The 20,752-nt window shown below is 53.7% G+C and overlaps 1 protein-coding gene across 6 annotated transcripts in view; it reads right to left on the bottom strand.

Annotated features, from left to right (window-relative positions):
• Positions 1-20,752, bottom strand: part of ALPL (alkaline phosphatase, biomineralization associated) — a 95,049-nt gene that overhangs the window by 56,563 nt on the left and 17,734 nt on the right. For 3 of the 6 annotated variants that reach the window (XM_039508993.1, XM_039508998.1, XM_039508995.1), the window contains exon 2: positions 8,038-8,173. In XM_039508993.1, coding sequence (XP_039364927.1) covers positions 8,038-8,098 — 61 coding nt within the window. In that variant the 5' untranslated portion in view covers positions 8,099-8,173. Of the gene's footprint in view, positions 1-8,037; positions 8,174-13,596; positions 13,654-19,256; positions 19,278-19,902; positions 20,043-20,752 lie in introns of those variants that run through there. The other 3 variants (XM_039508994.1, XM_039508996.1, XM_039508997.1) reach the window with 3 other exon arrangements.

Below are 20,752 nucleotides of genomic sequence, written 5' to 3'. Positions count from 1 at the left end.
ACAGTAAGGTGGATAGAAAACTGGCTAGATGGTCGGGCTCAACGGGTAGTGATCAATGGTTCCATGTCTAGTTGGCAGCCGGTATCAAGTGGGGTGCCCCAAGGGTCGGTGCTGGGGCCGGTTTTATTCAATATCTTCATTAACGATCTGGAGGATGGTGTGGACTGCACCCTTAGCAAGTTTGCAGATGACACTAAACTGGGAGGAGTGGTTGATACGCTGGAGGGTAGGGATAGGATACAGAGGGACCTAGACAAAATTAGAGGATTGGGCCAAAAGAAATATGATGAGGTTCAACAAGGACAAGTGCAGAGTCCTGCACTTAGGACGGAAGAATCCCATGCACTGCTACAGACTAGGGACCGAATGGCTGGGCAGCAGTTCTGCAGAAAAGGACCTAGGGGTTACGGTGGACGAAAAGCTGAATACGAGTCAACAGTGTGCCCTTGTTGCCAAGAAGTCTAATGGCATTTTGGGTTGTATAAGTAGGGGCATTTCCAGCAGATCGAGGGACGTGATCATTCCCCTCTATTCAGCACTGGTGAGGCCTCATCTGGAGTACTGTGTCCAGTTTTGGGCCCCACACTACAAGAAGGATGTGGATAAATTGGAGAGAGTCCAGTGGAGGGCAACAAAAATGATTAGGGGGCTGGAGCACATGACTTATGAGGAGAGGCTGAGGGAAAAGGCGGTTACTCACCGTAGTAACTGGTGTTCTTCGAGATGTGTTGCTCCTATCCATTCCATGTAGGTGTGCGCGCCGCGCGTGCACGGTTCTTCGGAACATTTTTACCCTAGCAACTCCGGTGGGCCGGCTGGGCGCCCCCTGGAGTGGCGCCACTATGGCGCTAGATATATACCCCAGCCGGCCTGCCCGCTCCTCAGTTCCTTCTTGCCGGCTATTCCGACAGTGGGGAATTCGAGTGATTGCTCCTATGCATTCCATGTCGGTGATTCCCAAGCCTTACCTAGGCGGTGGGGTCGGAATGAGACGTGGCAGAGTGTAATACCGCGGAGCCTAAGGCTGCGTCGTCCCGAGACTGCTGCACCAACGCGTAATGGGAAGCGAAGGTGTGGACTGAAGACCAGGTAGCCGCTCTGCAGATGTCCTGGATGGGAACGTGGGCCAGGAAGGCGGCCGACGAGGCGTGCGCCCTCGTCGAGTGTGCGGTGAGGCGGCACGGGGGGACGCGAGCAAGCTCGTAGCATGCTCGTATGCAGGACGTCACCCAGGATGAAATCCATTGTGAGGAAACCGGCTCGCCTTTCATGCGCTCAGCAATTGCCACAAAGAGCTGGGAGGAACGCTGGAAGGACTTTGTCCGGTCGATGTAGAAGGCGAGGGCCCTGCGGACATCCAGAATGTGGAGCTGCTGCTCACGAGGTGAGGCGTGCGGCTTCGGAAAGAAGACCGGGAGGAAGATCTCCTGATTGAGATGGAAGGCCGACACCACCTTGGGGAGGAAGGCCGGATGTGGTCAAAGCTGCACTTTGTCCCCGTGGAAGACAGGATACGGGGGACCTGCCGTCAGGGCGCGGAGTTCCGAGACTCGTCTGGCGGATGTGATCGCCACGAGGAAGGCCGTCTTCCAGGTGAGATGGAGCAGAGAGCACGTGGCCAGGGGCTCGAAGGGCGGGCCCATCATCTGGGCGAGAACCAGGTTCAGGTCCCAAGTCGGAGCAGGCGGACGCACCTGAGGGTAGAGGCGGTCTAACCCTTTAAGGAAGCGGGCTACCATTGGGTTGGAGAAGACGGAGCGACCTTCTATCGCGGGCCGGAAGGCTGACAGAGCCGCTAGGTGCGCCTTCAGGGACGAGATCGCGAGACCTTGACCTTTCAGGTACCAGAGGTAATCGAGGACGGTCTGGATGGGGGCCGAGAAGGGGTTAAGACTTCGCTGGTCACACCATAGCGCAAAGCGTTTCCACTTCGCGAGGTAAGTAGAGCGCTTGGAAGGCTTTCTGCTTTCCAGCAGAACTTGCTGCACCGCCGCCGAACATCCTCTCTCTGCGTCGGTCAACCACTCAGGAACCAAGCTGTAAGATGCAGCGACTGCAGGTTCGGGTGACAAAGCCTGCTGAGGTCCTGAGTGATGAGGTCCGGCCATAGCGGAAGGGGAATGGGTTCCCGAACCGACAGCTCGAGCAGCAGGGTATACCAATGCTGTCTCGGCCAGGCCGGAGCGACGAGTATTACGCGGGCCCTGTCCCTCCGAAGCTTGAGTAACACTTGGTGGACGAGCAGAAACGGGGGGAACGCGTAGAGGAGGGACTCTGTCCATGGCAGGAGAAACGCATCCGAGAGGGAGCCTGGAGCTTGACCCTGGAAGGAGCAAAACCTGTGGCACTTCCTGTTGGCCCGGGAGGCGAAGAGGTCTATCTGGGGAAACCCCCACCTCTGGAAGATTGTGTAAGCCACATCTGGGCGAAGAGACCACTCGTGGGAGGCGAAGCACCTGCTGAGACGGTCGGCCAACGTGTTCTGCACTCCCGGTAGAAAAAACGCTTCGAGGCGAATCGAGTGGGTTACGCAGAGATCCCAGAGGAGCATCGCCTCCTTGCAAAGCGGGGAGGAACGAGCTCCGCCCTGCTTGTTGACATAGAACATGGCTGTGGTGTTGTCCGTGTACACCACTACACAGCGGTCCTGAAGTTGGGTCCGAAAGGCGAGACACGCCAGACGTATCGCTCTCAGCTCCCGGACATTGATATGGAGGGAGAGCTCCTGGGCTGACCAAAGACCTTGGGTGTGCAGGTCTCCTATGTGAGCCCCCCATCCTAGCGCCGACACGTCTGTGGTCAGGGTGATCGACGGGCGAGGAGGACGGAATGGAACCCCTGCGCAGACTGTCTCCGGATCCAGCCACCAGGTGAGCGACTGGAGAGCGGGACTCGGCACCACCACCACCATATCCAGTGGGTCGCGCTGAGGGCGGTACACCGATGCCAGCCACATTTGGAACGGGCGAAGTCGCAGCCTTGCGTGCGCGGTCACAAACGTACACGCTGCCATGTGACCTAGGAGACGTAGGTAGCACCGCACTGTTGTCGTTGGAAAGGCCTGAAGTGTCCGTATCAGGGAGGCCAACGTCTCGTGCCGAGCCCGAGGGAGGCAGGCTCTGGCCAGATTGGAGTCGAGGACGGCTCCTATGAATTCCATTCTTTGTGTCGGAACTAAGTGGGACTTGTCGGTGTTGACAAGCAGGCCGAGAGATCGAAACAGACGCAGTATCTCGGACACCTGAGCCGCTACCAGCTCTTGGGTACGGCCACGAATCAGCCAGTCGTCGAGGTATGGATACACGTGAATCCGACGACGACGGAGGGCCGCGGCCACGACCGCCATGCATTTGGTGAATACCCGCGGTGCGGTGGAGAGGCCGAAGGGTAACACCGCAAACTGGTAGTGGGCCTTGTTGACCATGAAGCGCAGGTAGCGTCTGTGAGGGGGGTAGATCGCCACATGAAAGTAAGCATCCTTCATGTCGAGGGCGGCAAACCAGTCTCCTGGATCCAAAGAAGGGATAATGGTCCCCAAAGTTACCATCCAAAACTTGAGCTTGCAGAGGTATTTGTTCAGCTCCCGGAGGTCCAAGATGGGACGAAGACCTCCTTTCGCCTTGGGGATGAGGAAATATCTGGAGTAGAATCCCCTGCCCCGCCTGCAGGGAGGCACCTCCTCGATGGCACCCATGCTCAACAGAGACTGGACCTCCTGTAAGAGGACTTGCTCGTGAGAGGGGTCCCTGAAGAGGGTGGGTGGGAGGGAGGGGGCGAAATAAACTGTAGGCGGTAGCCGTGCTGGATGGTGTTTAGCACCCAGCTGTCTGATGTTACAGAACACCACGCCTGGAGGAAGCGGGAAAGGCGACTTGAAAACAAAAGGGGATGGATCCTGGGGGGAGAGTGGTGTGCTGTCCTCGGGCGTCCCATCAAAAGGCCGGCTTGGGACCTTGAGGAGCCTTGGACGAGCCTTGGGACTGGTTACGCCGCCCGCCCGATGGTCTGCGGCGGAATGGGGCCCTGCGATTATTAAATGGCAGAGACCTGGCCTGCGGCCCGGGCCGATAGGGCTGTTGCCGGAACGGACGCCTCTGAGTGGCCGGTGTATGCATCCCCAAAGTACGAATCGCCACTCGTCCGTCCTTCAGGGTCTGAATTCTCGTGTCAGTTTTCTCAGAGAACAGGCCCTGCATTTCAAAGGGTAGGTCCTGGAGGGTATATTGTACCTCCGGTGGCAAAGTGGATGACTGCAGCCACGCGATGCGTCGCATGGTTACACCGGACGCCACAGTTCTGGCCCCCGAGTCCACTGAGTCGACCGCTGCTTTAATCAAGGTCCTGGAGGCCAGCTTGCCCTCTTCTAGGAGCGCTGAGAATTCTCGGCGGGAGTCCTGCGGGGTCAGCTCCACGAATTTTCCCAGGCATCCCAAGATGTTAAATGTATACCGGGATAGCAGGGCCATTTGATTTGCGATGCGGAGTTGGAGACCGCCCGCCGAGTAAATCTTGCGCCCCAACAAGTCCATGCGCCTGGACTCCTTTGACTTCGGCGCAGCGGCAGGCTGTCCGTTACGCTCCCGGTCGTTCACGGATTGGACTACCAAAGAGTCCGGAGTCGGGTGCACATAAAGGTATTCGTACCCTTTAGGTAGTACAGAATATTTCCTCTCCACGCCGCGTGCCGTGGGAGGGACGGAGGAGGGCGACTGCCAGATGGCGGCATTGTTCCGCTGGATTGTGCGGATGAATGGCAGCGCTACTCTCACGGGGGCGTCTGCTCCCACAACATCTGTGATGGGGTCATCGACCTCTTGGACTTCTTCTATGGGCAGGTTGATAGCTTTCGCTACCCGCCGAAGAAGGTCCTGGTGCGCTTTGAGGTCTATCGGTGGGGGCTCTGATGGCGACGCCCCTGCCACCGCCTCGTCAGGAGAGGAGAACGAGGAGTGACCTGGCAGCATCTCTTCAGGAGCTGGCTCCGCGTCTGGGCGGTCCGGTGCCAGTGTCTCATGCCCCAACGGTGTACCGCGGGCAGCGGATTGTGGCGTTGGAGACGGGGGTGGCCTGCTGACAGTGGCCTCTGGCACCGAACGCGCCGAACCTGGCTGCCTCGGTGGAAGGGGAGGCCCCTGCTCATGTTGGGCCCAGGGTACCCAAAACCCCCATTGCTGAGGTCCATGGTCCTGCGGGATAGACCCCGCTCGGAAGTCCACCGCACTGCCCTCAGGAGAAGCAACTGAGGGTTCCCTCGAAGGCCAGGGAGGAGCCGTGGCGGTGCCCGGGTGAACGTCCGGTGCCGGGGTAAACTGCCTCTCCGGTGCCGACGGACGGTGCTGGTCATCATGCGGCTTGATAGGCGAACGGGATCTGTGCGAAGCGCGGCGCCGGGAGCTCGACCGGCGGCGCCGGGAGTCGGACCTCGAGCGCGAGCGGCAGCGCCTTGAGCGGCTGCGCGATTCGCGATATCGCCCGCGATGCCTGGAGCCGGACCTGGTGCGGTGCCGGCGACTCGGCGACCGGGACCTGGAACGCCGCCGGGAGTGCGACCGGTACCGCCATTGCGAGCGGTACCGGGACTGCGACCGGCGACGAGATGGGGAGCGGCGCCTCGATGTTGACCGTCGTGCGGATCGGGCCCGGTGCGGTGGCGATCGCCGTCTTGAGGGAGAACGGGAGTGAGAGCGGATCATGGTGCTCCGATCACCTTGGCCACCAGGAGAAGGAGGGCGCATCATCATTGGCTTTCCAATGGACTTGACTGTCCGCACCGGCGGTGCCGGTAGCTGATGGCCCGTATCAGCGGTGAGGTCAATCAGCTCCCTTGCCGTTGCGAACGCCTCCGGCGTGGACGGGAGCCTCAGCTCTTCCTCGGTCGGCACCGGGGAGCTGGGCGGCGCCGGACTCGACGGCCCGGTGCACTTCTTGTGCACTGCCTCAGCCTGTACCGTTTTAGTCGGTGGCGGCTGGGCTAACGGCTTCTGCTGCTGTTTTGCAGTGGCCGTCTTTGGCACCTTTTGCTTCTTCCCCAGAGAGAGGGAGCAGTACCGGGTCTTCGGTGCCGGGTGCCGAGACGCGTCGGCACCGGAGCGGCTCGATGCTGCCGGTGCGCTGCTCACTGAGGCCGGCTTCGGCGCCGACGGAGCTGGTGCCGGAGGTTGGAGAGCCGACTCCATAAGGAGTTGTTTTAAACGAGAGTCCCGCTCCTTCCTCGTACGAGGCTTGAAAGCCACACAAATGGGGCACTTATCTGACCGGTGCGACTGTCCAAGGCAGCGGAGGCAAGAGTCGTGCGGGTCACTCACCGGCATGGGCCACTGGCAAGCCACGCAGGGTTTGAATCCCGGTGCTCCGGGCATAAGCCCGCACCGGGGCGGAAGAAGAGGGCTAACCCCTCTAATTCCCTAACTGCTATACTATACACTAACTATACAACTTTAACAAGAAATCTAACAAACTATTAACAACTATATACACTAAAACTATTGAGAACGCTAGGGCTGTGGAGGTAAGGGAGCACTCCACTGTTCCTACTAGCCGTCACGGGCGGAAAGAAGGAACTGAGGAGCGGGCGGGCCGGCTGGGGTATATATCCAGCGCCATAGCGGCGCCACTCCAGGGGGCGCCCAGCCGGCCCGCTGGAGTTGCTAGGGTAAAAATGTTCCGAAGAACCGTGCACGCACGGCGCGCACACCTACATGGAATGCATAGGAGCAATCACTCGAAGAAGAACTGAGATTGTTTAGTCTGTAGAAGAGAAGAATGAGGGGGGGATTTGATAGCTGCTTTCAACTACCTGAAAGGGGGTTCCAAAGAGGATGGATCTAGATTGTTCTCAGTGGTAGAAGATGACAGAACAAGGAGCAATGGTCTCAAGTTGCAGTGGGGGAGGTTTAGGTTGGATATTAAGAAAAGCTTTTTCACTAGTAGGGTGGTGAGGAACTGGAATGGGTTACCTAGGGAGGTGGTGGAATCTCCTTCCTTAGAGGTTTTTAAGGCCAGGCTTGACAAAGCCCTGGCTGGGATGATTTAGTTGGGTTTGGTCCTGCTTTGAGCAGGGGGTTGGACTAGATACCTCCTGAGGTCCCTTCCAACCCTGATCTTCTATGATTTTATGATGTGTTTTAGATAGACACGGGTGGGGCTGCCTTCAGACCTGTGCAGGCACACCAGGTTAAGGGGTGCTAACTAACATGTTTTAAGAGAGGAGAACAGAGTTTCTTGACCAGCTAACACAAGTTAAAATGCAGAGTGCCCTCTCAACACTAGGGTTAGCTAACACGTGTTACAACAATAACATCTTTCGCCCTCATATGTGCAGGCTGTGTGGGGCACCCAAACTGCCTTATGAGCCCGAGGCTGGCCCATCTGACTATGGGACTATGCCAAGGCCAGCCCTCCTAACTGGTCTCCCCTCCAGCCTCCAAGGCTGCACCGTTGGCTCAGGGGGAGCAGAGGGACGACCAGTACTGCAGGAGCTGAACCATCCACCGTAAAGAGTATGGGCTGGCACCAGCCATCCTGAGTTCTGTCTGCCTGCTGAAAGACCCCGGTAAAGAGCTCTGCGGACCTGCACCCGATGGGTTCTCAGACATAGCGCCATTGGGTGCAGCCCTAAGCATGCTCAGCATTCAGCAGAGGGGATCAGAACTCCTACATCTGTTCTTGACATATACACTCTTCAAAGCACATGCCTCAAAGCTGGTACGCCCACGGGCGTGAGCAGAGCCATTCCTTGGGTAGGGCAGATCGGGGCAACCACTCTGGACCCTGTGCTTTAGGGGGCCCCACGGTTCAGTGTGAATGGCTGGCACAGATGACCGGCACAGTCAGTCCTGGAAGACAGTGCAGGAACTAGAGATTCAGGGGGAGCGGCTGCAAACCTGGGGTCCCAGCTGCCAGCCCCATGCAACCAGGGGCCCTGCCCAGCCCCCAGTGCACAGCAGGGCCCCCAAGCCGGCAGGAGCCGATTTGTCCCAGGCCCTGCACCCCCCCCCAGGGACAGCCCTGGGCGTGAGTCCCTACGGATCCACCTACCTGGGACAAGGGAGGCGAGACAGACTTCAGCCAGCAGGATGAGGAGGAGAAGAGCCTTCATGATGCTGCTGGCAGCCACTCGACGACACCAGGGACCTGTGTGCTCAGCAGAGGATCTGTTCCTGCGTAGCAGACTCTGGGGAATGGAAGACACAGAACACTCGCACTGCTGCACAAGGGAGAAAGGAAGTCTACCCCAGCCCATCTTGTCCCTCTCTCTGCTTCCCCCATGCAGAACAGCTTTCAGGAGAGGACAGACTTAGCTGTGGCCTGGGTGAAATCCTTCAGGGACTGGATTGTCCCAGGTAGGCTGGAAGGGCTAAATTGTTCTGCTGTCCAACTAACTCAGCCCAGGACATAGTTTTTTCTCCAGGGGGAGAGTGCTGAGGTTGATTAAGACATGCTGGCACTTCTCAAACAATATATAGCTCCTATTGTCCTGCAACATCTTCTAAATTCCCTCTCAATGCCGCGAGGGCACCCACCTTTAGACACTGCACCACCTCTGACTGGGCTTTCCTGTTTGTATGACAGTGGGGCCTGGTGGCACCAGGAGGGATCACAGCCCCGTGGTGCAAGGTGCTGGACAGACACTAGGGATGCACCCACATGTAGGAAGAAAGGTGTGGTCTTACCACAGGGTGGCTTACACATAATGTCAAGTATCAGAGGGGGAGCCGTGTTAGTCTGGATCTGTAAAAGCGACAAAGAGTCCTGTGGCACCTTATAGACTAACAGACGTATTGGAGCATGAGCTTTCGTGGCTGAACACCCACTTCGTCAGATGCACAGTAAAATCCTACTGAGGAGATGGTAGTTTAGTTTTCCCCATGTGGTAGCAGGTTGAGGTAAACACGAAGGGGGGCCCTGGAGGCTACCTCATCCTGCTAACGTGTGTTGAAACTGCAACTGCCTTGTCTGCATGGAGGTTTTACCACATGGCTTTCCACCCCTTTTTCCTAGTGAAGACAAGGAGCCCTAGTGAGAGAGCCCCTGCCCCAAGGAGCCGGCACCTAAATGGATCAGACAGAGTGGGAGAGGAAAAACCAAGGCAGAGAGAGGTTGAAGTGACTTGCCCAAGGTCATCTGGAAATAGACCAAAGTCTCCTGACTCCCTGTCCAGATCCCTATACACTGCACTGTCTCGCAATGCCCAGCACCATCACCCCTCCTTCCTGAGGCCTGTGTGTAGGTCACAGGTTCAGTCCACACAGATGACCCATGGTTCAAGTCACCACTTAAGAATGCCACAGAATTGGAGTGAAGATCCAATCACTACACGGAAAGAGTGGAATTGCAGTGCAGACACCCCAGCTCTCACTGAACTAGCTGTGCGAGGGGACAGGTAAACCAGCAATATCCTTTAATGTCCCAGCAATCTCCCAGGATGGATAAGAAGGACAGAGCAGAATGAAAACTATCCTCACCTCATAAGTAGCAGCATCATGGTGGGGGAGGGGATCCCCTGCACACACTTTGCATTGTCAAGCTATGGGGGCCCCCCCTCCCCCATCTCCTCTGGGGAGGGAGAGGATCTGAGACAAGCCTGGAGAACCGCAATACTCCGTTCCCTCGGATTAGCCTGCTGGGTGCCAGTGACAGAGGTGCCTTTGGAACTCAGTAACTGCTCCCTGGGTAGCACAGATTTTGGCAGGGGACAGCAGTTGCCTTGCACAACCAGGCCTCCTCCAAAAACTCCAGCCAGCAGTAGGGGGAAGAACTAACCAGCATCCCCAGCACAAACCTCTGAGCGAGCCCTGCCATGCCAGCTGGCAGGGAGATCTAGCTGGTCTGGCAAATCACATGCTCCAGCTGCTTGTTACATAGCATGGAGGGAGGTGATTGTGCTTTCCAACTGAGGGCCTGCCTGCTGTTTGGAGATATTAACTTTTCCTCAGCCCCCGTGAGGTGGGCCTCAGCCCTAATTCACAGATGGGAGAAAATGGAGGTTTGCTCAGTGCCAAGTTCTGACAGGACCCCATGGCCCAGAGGAGCAGAGGGCAGGAATTTGCACAGAAATGGCCACTGATCTCTGCAAGCGATGGCTACATTACACTCAGCAATGCTGAGTCACCTGCTGGCAGGAGCTGCCCTGCAGAAAGAGGCCTCGTGGCTGCCCCGGGGCAGAGGCTGGAGGCCAGGTTTACAAGCAAGCTCAGCACCCAAGAACTCCCATTGAGAACAGCCTGGGGAGGGAATTCCTCACTGCTCTCAATGGGGGAGAGAAGTGGAGATCTCCATTGCTCTCAGTGGAGGGGCAAGGTGGGATTTCTCCACTGGAGAGGGAGGTGGAGGGACTGTGGGGACCATTGCTCGCAGGGGAAGCTGATGTCTTAAAGATCTGGCCATAAATGCTTTTTCAGCAGTCAGGTGGCTCTAGGCATGAGTCTGGTGCTGGGTCAATCTCCTTTGCAGGCTTTCAGTATCCAGTGTGTGCTATTTGGCGAGCTTGGCTGAGACAATACTCCAACCCAGTGTGAATCCAGCCCTTGTGTCTGAACTGAATTTGGAATTGTAACATTCAGATAAGCAATAAAATTGTCTTGCCCTCCCAAGCAGAGTCAGGTGCAACAAGGAGAGGTGCTCCGCAAACTTCACTCACCCCAGCGCTGCAGATGTGTGGCATTATTTACCTGCAGCATCCCCAGCTACTCCAGTCCTGTAGCCTCCCAAATGAGCTGGGCCAATGTAGCTCAAACCCAGATACACCCACAGTCCCAGCTCAAAGTGTACTTTAGTAGGTGGAGGGATGGGAACAACAAGCAGGAGTAGGAAGGTCATATTAGCTCTGTGTAGATCAGACAGATCACTGGTGACTGGTCCAGTTCTGGTGTCCCCATGTCAAAAAGGACATTAACAAATTGAAAAGGGTTCATTAAAAAAACTAGAAGAATCATCTGAGGTCTAGGAAACCTTCCGGAGTCTCTCTTGATCTATTTAGCTTATTGCAGAGAAAGTTAAGAGGTGACTTGATCACACAGTCTACAAGTACCTACAAAGGGATAGATTTCAGATAGCAGAGGACTCTAATCTAGCAGGCAAAGGCAGAGCAAGATGCAGTGGCTGAAAGCTGAAGCTAGACAAATTCAGACTAGAAATAAGGGGCACATGATTAACAGGGAGGACAATGAATCATTGGGATAAGTTACCTAAGGATGGGGTGGATTCTCCATCACTTGAAGTCTGTAAATCAAGATCAGAGGTCTCTTTCTAAAAAGATGTGCACTAGCTCAACTAGAAGTTATAGGATTGCTGCAGAATCACTTAGTGCAGGCTCCAGGGTGGGGCCAGAAATGAAGGGTTCAAAGTGCGGAGGGGGCTGTGGGCTCCAGCTGGGGTGCAAGCTCTGGGGTGGGCCCAGGGATGATGGGTTCAGGGTGGAGGAGGGGGCTGCGGGCTAGGGTAGGGGGGTTAGGTGCAGAAGGTGTGAGGGCTCCGGCTGGGGATGTGGGCTCTGTGATGGGGATAAGGGGTTTGGAGGGTGGGAGGGGGCTCCAGGGTGGGGCAGGGGGTTGCAGTGAGGGCTCCGGCTGAGGGTGCAGGCTCTGGGGATAAGGGATTTGGGGTGCAGGAGGTGCTCTGGGCTGGGACTGAGGGGTTCAGAAGGTGGGGTGGGGAAAAATCAGGACGGGGCAGGGGCATGGGATGGGGTCAGGGTGGAGGCTCCAGGCAATGCTTACCTCAGGCAGCTCCTGGAAGCAGTGGCGTGTCCCCCCCCCCCCCTCCAGTTCCTATGCGGAGGTGGAGCTAGGTGGCTCTGCCTGCTGCTCTGTCCCTGCAGCTCTCAATGGTTGCAGTTCCCAGGAGCTGCAGAGCCAGCACTTGGGATGGGGACAGCATGCAGGGCCCCCTGGCTGCCCCTCTGTGTAGGAGCTGGAGAGGGAACATGCTGTTGCTTCTGGGAGCCACATGGAGCCACAGCAGGCAGGGAGCCTGCCTTAGCCTCACTGCGCTGCTGACTGGACTTTTAACGGCCCGATCAGTGGTTCTGAGCGGAGCTGTCAGGGGCCCTTGTCGACCAGGCATTCCGGTCAAAACCGGACACCTAGCAACCCTAGGTGGGGTAGGGTTACACCAGTTTTGCTAAACTGGTTGAAATTCCCACCTTAAGTGAAACAGGTGCAACTTCCTCAGGAAACCAGCCCTAAATTAGGTCAGAAACTAGAGTCAGCTCCTTCCCCACCACTCTCTGCTGGGGGAGTGTTCAGTCCCCCTCTCACCCCATGCTCAAAATGGCATCTGCAGTGGCAAAGCTGAACTCCCCAGCTGATTGTTGTCCCTACATTTTAATAGTCCATGGGCCCTGGCTGGGCCAGCACCCACCCCCACTCCCCTTTCCAATACCTGCTCCCTCCTTCAACTGCCATGCCCCCGCCCCCAGCATCCTGTCCAGCTAGCAGTGAGGTTAAAAAACAAACCAACCAACCTATGTAACGTCCGTGTGTTTGCCAAAATGCCATACGCAGTAACAAGCAAGACAATACAAAGAGGATGTTGGTTCACAGCCTGTGAAAGGCCCTGAGCTTTCAGCTAGCGCAGCACTTTGAGGTCTATTTCTTAAAGTGGGACATTTAAAAATGCAGAAAGATTTGAAGGCACTTGGCTAAGGTAGTCAGAATCCCAGCATCATTAACCCCTTAGGTTCTGAACAATTACTACAGAACTATTTATTTTGCCATGCACTCTGGGCATGTCTGCAGGGAAGATAACCAGAATTTCAGGCAAAGGAAGTGTTTGATTCTGGCACAAACATTACATGGCAAAGCAGCCAGCTCAATCTGCCCTTCCAGTCCCGCAGCACCTCTAGCGAATAACATCACTGACTATCTTGCTGGTCTGGCCTTAGGTTTTGTTTTTGAAGAAACCCGTTTGCTGCCTCTTGGTGACCCGTATCAGGGTAACATCCACCAATGCAAGGACAACCTGGAGAGGTGCACTAAGCATCCCTCTGCAAAACCAGCCCATGCACACACAAACCCTGCTGCCCATCCACCCCAGCTCATGCAAACACCCAGACCACCCCTCACCCTGCCCCCCCACTGCACCAAACAACCTAGGATCAGAACAAAGTCCCCCATGGAAAGGGTTTGGGGGAGGGGGGTGAAACAAACACACCACACAGCAGCTTCTCATTGTTGGTCTGGTTCTCAACTCCCCCAGCTCCTGCCCAGAAGCCCCCCCAGCCCCCAAGGATGAGAATGTGATCTACCAAACACCTGGCCCATCTCCAGGGCAAGAAAGAGGACGACAAAGGATGAAGCGTTTGATGACTTCTTGTCAGCCACACAGAAGAGGAGCAAGACGGCGGAGGAGAGTTCTCCTTGCAAAGAGAGACCACCGAGCCAACAAGGGACACCATAGAAAGAGACAGGGATGTACAGAAACATGCTGATGCAAAAGCACATCAGTTTGCTGGACAGCATGTTAGGGTACATCTTCACTGTGTACAGTGCATACACTGCACGCCTCCTAGCATGAGCATACAGAGAGTGCAGATGGGGAGGCACTGCTCAGCTGAGTAGAGTAGAGACACCTGAACCCTGTGGCTATGTAACCTACATGGGCTATTGTAGTGGAGTGATCACCCGCTCCTGCCCTGCAGGGCTTGAAACAGCCCAGGAGAGGCTGGGGCAAGAAGCCTGGGCTGATTGGAGGAAAGTAGGCTCAGCTGGGGCCATGCCCCAATCAGACCCAGCTGGCCCCTATAAAAGGCTGTGAGCCAGAGGCCCAAGCACTTTCCCTTTGCCTGTAGAGGGAGAAGGGCCTGGCTGCAAGGTGCTAAGATGGGAACCCAGAGTGGAGCAGGGCTGGGGAAAGGCCTATGGAGCCAGGGAGCTCTGGCCTAGGAAAGCCCCAGGCTGAAGGCCTGGTAAGGCCCTTTAGGTACTGGGTTGCAGGGGGCAGCCCATGGGTAGGCAGAGGCAGCAGGTCCGAACCCTATGATGAGTGGCTTACACTGCAGTCCACCCCAGTAAGCGGGGGGCTAGATGGGGACTGGCAGCAGCTGAACACTGAGGTGAAGTGGGGATAGTGGGTGGAGGTTCCCCTGGGAGGGGGAGACCCTGAGGCTGTGAGGGGTTACTGCCAGGGGGCAGCAGCCTAGGTAAACGGGGCACTGGGGTCCTGGGAGGGACATGGGGCCACAGGTAAGGCGGATCACTGGCCTGCAGAGGGCACTCCGGAGCTGGAACGAGCTAATTCCCAGAAGTCACCAGCAGGAGTGAGTCCAGATGCTTACAGCTATGTACACACCCAAGCAGCACTTTCCACATCTACACTGCTATTTTTAGTAGTGTAGCATCCTGGTGCTGGAGCAGGGAAGAGCTCCGGCAGTGGGGAAAGTTGCTGGCAGCGGGGTGCCGCTGAAGACGTTCCCTGACACTGCAGTGTGGATGCAGCTTGCTTTTCACTGTGGCATGTAGCTAGACCAGTGGTGTGCAGTGCAGATATAGTCTTAAGGCAGTGTTCCACCCACCTCCACATCCCAGCCATATCCTGCAGCCCATGAACACTGCACCAGGAGCAGCTTTACCCTTCCCAGATTCTAGCCACAGGCACTTCCCTCCCCACTTTACACTGCAGGACAGGGAAAACAGCAGATACTGGGACCCCAGCTCTTACCTAACTCAAATCTTCTTTCCTCCTCATTCTACACTGCAAGGGAAGGACAAAACAAGCTAAACACCTGCACCTATGCACACTTACAAGCAGTGCGGCACAAATGGGCATGCAGCACTTCTAGGCAAGCATTCTGCCTTCTTTCACTGGTCAAGTTTGCAGCTTTTTATTTTGTGGTACTGGGGTTAACAGCTTGCAAGCCTTGGTCAGTTAATGATTTTATTGTTTGCACTACTGGATGGGCAGCAAAATTGATAAAAGCTCCAAGTTTCCTATCAAACATGACAGAGCTCTACTTGCACTCCACAAATCTGTGTCAGCAGCTCGGCAGGCCTGATGTGCTCACTACACCTTGCACACTGGTGTCATAACCTGTATCAAAAAGGTGTTGTGTAAGGTTTCATATACCAACTGGTAACACGATAGCCCTAATAATCATTGCATGATGTATGTATGGGACATGTACAACAGGTAATACACAACTGCTGAAATTATGTTCTTAAGATGAGTTTGCCAAGCAATGCATAAGCCCAGTCTGCCTTAGACAAAGGAATGTCTATTTCCTTGTTTGACCTCCGTGACCACCAGGCAGTGGCAATGGTGAATTTACATAACAGGTAAACAAAGCCATCAAGCTAACAAGGGGAGATGGCAATAACTCAACCGCTACCAGCTGAGAAGGAGCCTGCATAGAGTCTTCACCAGGCCACATGGTGCCTCTTCCCAGAAGGAGAAAAGGACCTTTATTGGAGATTACACGGCAATGGTTTATTGGGACAGCGGCTCTGACCTTTAAACACCGAGTCAAATGATTTTATTGCTTAATCTAATATGACTGTATGATAGAAACAATGAGGAGTCCTTGTGGCACCTTAGAGACTAATATTCATTTATTTTAGAACTTAGACCTAAATAAAGACTGGGAGTGGTTGGGTCATTACAAAACCTAAACTTAATTTCCCCCTACTGTTACACCTTCTTGTCAACTGTTAATGAAAGTGGCCCATTTCAACTACAAAAGCTATTTTTCTTCCTTGGTATCCTACTGTTAATTGAATTGCGTTGTTAGACTGACCGCATGCTTGGTAAGGCAACTCCCATCCTTTCATGTATTTATACCTGCTCCTGTATTTTCCACTCCATGCATCTGATGAAGTGGGTTCTAGCCCATGAAAGCTTGTGCCCAAATAATTTTTTTAGTCTCTAAAGTGCCACAAGGACTCCTCATTGTTTTTGCTGATACAGACTAACACAGCTACCACTCTGAAACCTGCATGATAGACATATACCAAGCAAGGTCTTTTATGACAGCCTGTGAGATACTGGTGATTAAGATAATTGTGAAATGTCTGCATCAATACTATATGGGGAATCACAGATATTCACCAATATCATGCTTTACAATCTGTGACCAAACAAAAGGAGAAACTGGTTTCCTCCTGGCAGGAGGAAAGGTAGCTATCTACTTGTCTCCAGTGAAATTACGCAAGGTGTGACCAACAACAGAAGTCAAATTTACATATGAATCAGCAAGGGGATGGGAAGTAAACAGGAACAGAAGAACAGCCGGAAGCCTTCCTGCCTCTTCAAGGAAGGTTAATGAACTTTGGGAAATATAAGCAGAAAGTCATTTTTGGTCTGCGTAACAAGGATTAATGGTCTCAAGTTGCAGTGGGGGAGGTCTAGGTTGGATATTAGGAAAAACTATTTCACTAGGAGGGTGGTGAAGCACTGGAATGGGTTCCCTAGGGAGGTGGTGGAATCTCCTTCCTTAGAGGTTTTTAAGGCCCGGTTTGACAGAGCCCTGGCTGGGATGATTTAGTTGGGGTTGGTCCTGCTTTGAGCAGGGGGTTGGACTAGATACCTCCTGAGGTCCCTTCCAACCCTGATAGTCTATGATTCTACTGGCCAGATAAAAAGGCCAGAGCTCCTGTACATCTGAGGCAAAGGGATCCTTCAATACAGGTAAGAATCCTGCTTAAGCCAAGATTGTAACTTGCAAAAGTAAAAATGAATTTCAGCTTGTTTAACCCTATATCTTTGGTATCATATATACCTATGACATTTTGTTTAATAAATGTGTTTCAATTTAAATTATGCCAGTTTAGCGTTGTGATTGACAAACACTTATTTCAACCCCCAGTTCCATTAACAAGCTGGTATTACTGTCTCTTTAAAGGTGCAGTGAACTTAATGACTTGTGGGAGTGGATGCTGTGGGGAGATGTATTTGGGGAGCTCAGGGTCATGGTTTGTTGCCTCCAAGGCAAGGTGTGGACTAGAAGAGTGCTGCAGAGTTGGCTGGCCAGACAGACAAGCTGGCATGTCTGGGAGTTGTCACACAGCTTCCAATTAGCAAAGCTCTCACTGGCAGAGAGTGAGAAGGGTAACAGTAACTCAGAATTCTGGGAACCTCGGCAGATGATCACAAGACAGATGGTTTGGGGGAAATCTGGGACTGGGAGGGTGTTGGGTCACTCTGCAAAATGTAACCATTGCTGGTGGAAGCAGGGGGGACCTGCATGCTGGTATATGAGCTGCTGGTGTCAGGGGGGGTGAGCCACAGAAGCAGAGCACTGAAGGCACCTAGAGTTGCAGGGCAGGTAGTGACAGCTCCTTAGTGCAGAGTAATGCACAATAGAAACAATCTCTACTATACATACCACATCATGGGGTCTAAGTTAGCTGTTACCACTTAAAGATCTTGGAGTCATTGTGGATAGTTCTCAGACAACATCCGTTCAATGTGCAGTGGTAGTCAAAAAAAGCTAACAATGATGGGAACTATTAGGAAAGTAATAGATAAGACAACAGAAAATATACTGCAATATATTTAAACACATGGTATGCCCACACCTTGACTACTGCATGCAGATTTGGTTACCCCATCTCAAACAACACACAAAGATTAGAACTGGAAAAGGTATAGAAAAGGACACCAAAAATTCTTAGGGGTATAGAACATATGAGGAGAGATTAAAAAGGCAGATTATTTTTCCAAGCTGAACAGAGGAGACAACAGAGTAGGGATATGACAGGGGTCTATAAAAAACTTCACTGGTGTGGAGAAAGTGTTATTTACTCCTTCCCATAACACAAGAAGCAGGGGTACCACAATTAAATTAGTCAGCAGCAGATTTGAAGCACACAAAAGGAAGCACTTCTTCAAAGAACACAGTCAACCTGTGGAACTTGTTGCATGGGATGTTGTGACGGCCAAGTATAACTGGGTTCAAACAAGAGTAAGATAAGTTCATGAAGGACAGATCCATCAATAGCTATTAGCCAAGATGGTCAGGGATGCAACTTCAGTTCCCTGTAAGCTGTGTGGCCACAGGGCCCTGCAGCAGCCTATTTAGTGCCACACAGGCACTCAAAGAACACACCCGGAGCCTATCCTGCAGCCCCAACCCCAGAGCTGCTGTGGAAGGAGAGGCACCTCCTCCCCCCAGCCCAGGTCCTGCTGCAGTAGGGAGAGAGAGAGAGCTGGGGGAATCCTCTCTCCCTGCTGTAGCACCAAGCACCTTCCTGCACCCCAACCCCCTCATCCCTGGCCCCATCCCAGAGACCACCCCCCAGCTGGAGCCCTCACCCCCCGCACCACAACACTCTGCCCCACCCCTGAGCCCCCTCCCACACTCCAAACCCCTCTGCCCCAGCTCCACCCTCACCACATTCTGCACATGGGTGGGAAAAATTAGAGGGACTACTGGATGCAACCCCATGCTTGGGGGTCCCTTGCTTCTGTTTGCCAGAAGCTGGGACTGAACAGGGGATGGATCACTTGAAATTGCCCTGTTCATCCCCGCTGAAGCACCTGGCATTGGCCATTGTCAGATGACAGGAAGTTGGGCTGGGCAGACCATTGTTCAGTAAGGCTGTTCTTATGGCCATACATGGGAGAAAAAAGTCCCATTTTTCCATTAGGGGAAGGGAAAGAGAAAGAAACCCCCATACACACCCAGACAAGAGTTTCAAAAGACCAGGGTACCATGGACCGGGCCATAACACCCCATATTAATCTTGGTGAACCTTCCATGTTGATCAGCCAGGTCTTGAAGCAATAGTTAATGAACTCTGAGGCCTGGTGTGGGTCAGCAAAAGGACAGGCACATGGGTCTGTGACCCAGGAGCCTGTTGGTGCCAACTGGTGCAAAGGGGTTTACAAGGATTCCCTGGATCAGATGTATGCAAATTAGTTCACCAAAGACAACAGGTGAGGTCTCTATCCAGAGCAAGTAGCCCACTGATCATCATAACCACTGCAAAAATATAGGCACAGATAATCATAGAATATCACAGATAATATTTAAGGAGTTATGTACTGTGACAAAGCTCCTCCTCTACCTTGGTGGGTCCTGCGCTTATTGGCAGATTTGCTCACCTCAGATCTTCCCTTCTGGTGGAACCCACAGTCTGGGTCAACTCCTTCTGCATCTGATCAGGAGTTGGGAGGTGTGGGGGGAACCCAGGCCCGCCCTCTACTCCGGGTTCCAGCCCAAGGCCCTGTGGATTGCAGCTGGCTGGAGTGCCTCCTGTAACAGCTACAACTCCCTGGGCTACTTCCCCATGGCCTCCTCCAAACACCTTCTTTATCCTCACCACAGGACCTTCCTCCTGGTGTCTGATAACGCTTGTACTCCTTAGTCCTCCAGCAGCACAGCCTCTCACTCTCAGCTCCTTACGGCTCTTGCTCCCAGCTCCTCGCATGTGTGCCACAAACTGAAGTGAGCTCCTTTTTAACCCAGGTGCCCTGATTAGCCTGCCTTGATTGGCTGCAGGTGTTCTAATCAGCCTGCCTGCCTTAATTGGTTCTAGCAGGTTCCTGATTACTCTAGTATCAGAGGGGTAGCCGTGTTAGTCTGGATCTGTAAAAGCAGCAAAGAATCCTGTGGCACCTTATAGACTAACAGACCTTTTGCAGCATGAGCTTTCGTGGGTGAATACCCACTTCGCCAGATGCAAGCAGAAGAAGTGGGGATTCACCCACGAAAGCTCATGCTGCAAAATGTCTGTTAGTCTATAAGGTGCCACAGGATTCTTTGCTGATTACTCTAGTGCAGCCCCTGCTCTGGTCACTCAGGGAACAGAAAACTACTCACCCAGTGACCAGTAGATTTGCCCTCTACCAGGCTCCTGGACCCCACTGGCCTGGGTCTGTCACAGTACCTGCACTGAAAATTCTGTTCTGAAGGATTTGGGATTGAGACAGGTGACAGGCCTTGGATAGGTGGCAACTGACACTTACCTCCCTGTCTGGTCATTTGTGACTTGTCTGCCTCCCACTGTAGGGCTGTTTGCAGACTGAGCCAGATATGAATCCAAGAGATTGAGGATTGTTTCTTCCTCTGGCTTTCCTCTCTTACTGATTTTTCAGCCTATGTCCTGCTAAAAATAAATCAAAAAAATAATTGGAGATATACCAATTTCCTAGGACTGGAAGGGACCTTGAAAGGTCATTGAGTCCAGCCCCCTGCCTTCACTAGCAGGACCAATTTTTGCCCCAGATCCCTAAGTGGCCCACTCAAGGATTGAACTCACCACCCTGGGTTTAGCAGGCTATCCCTCCCCCGGTGATGATTAAGGATAAAGAACTGTTCTGATATATCTCGGGGTACCAGGAGACACGCTTGGATCCTTCACTGAGGAGACAAGCGGACAGCGTGTTGTGCCTTTTCAAAGAGAGGTCAAAGCCAGCCCGGCTGCAGCGTGCTAGTGAGCAACACTTTATTAGACATGAAAGTATCTTGTTAATTAAGTCAGGGCTCTAGAATGCATGTTATGATTTTACCTGTGACTATTTGTTTCCAATACTTCTACGTGCTATCACTTGAGTCACTGTTAAAATAAATTTGTAGGGACTGGGGCATGGGCAGTCATACCTAATGGTTAGAGTCAGGTGCCTGGAACCAGAGGGGGCTCCTGACTCTCCCACCAGCTCTAAGATCAGAGCTGGAGTCAGCATCAGGGCTGGGAGGTAAGAGCAGGCACCTGGAATGAGGCAGGAAAGCAGGACCTGGAACAGATGGGTGTCTGGGATAAGGATGACAGGAACAGGCAGGGCTCAGTCGTGGTCATATTAGCAGCCAGCCATGGAT

The sequence above is a fragment of the Mauremys reevesii genome, linkage group 21, assembly GCF_016161935.1.
Source record: "Mauremys reevesii isolate NIE-2019 linkage group 21, ASM1616193v1, whole genome shotgun sequence".
Classification (NCBI taxonomy): Eukaryota; Metazoa; Chordata; order Testudines; family Geoemydidae; genus Mauremys; species Mauremys reevesii.
This window is presented reverse-complemented; position numbering and strand designations above follow the sequence as displayed.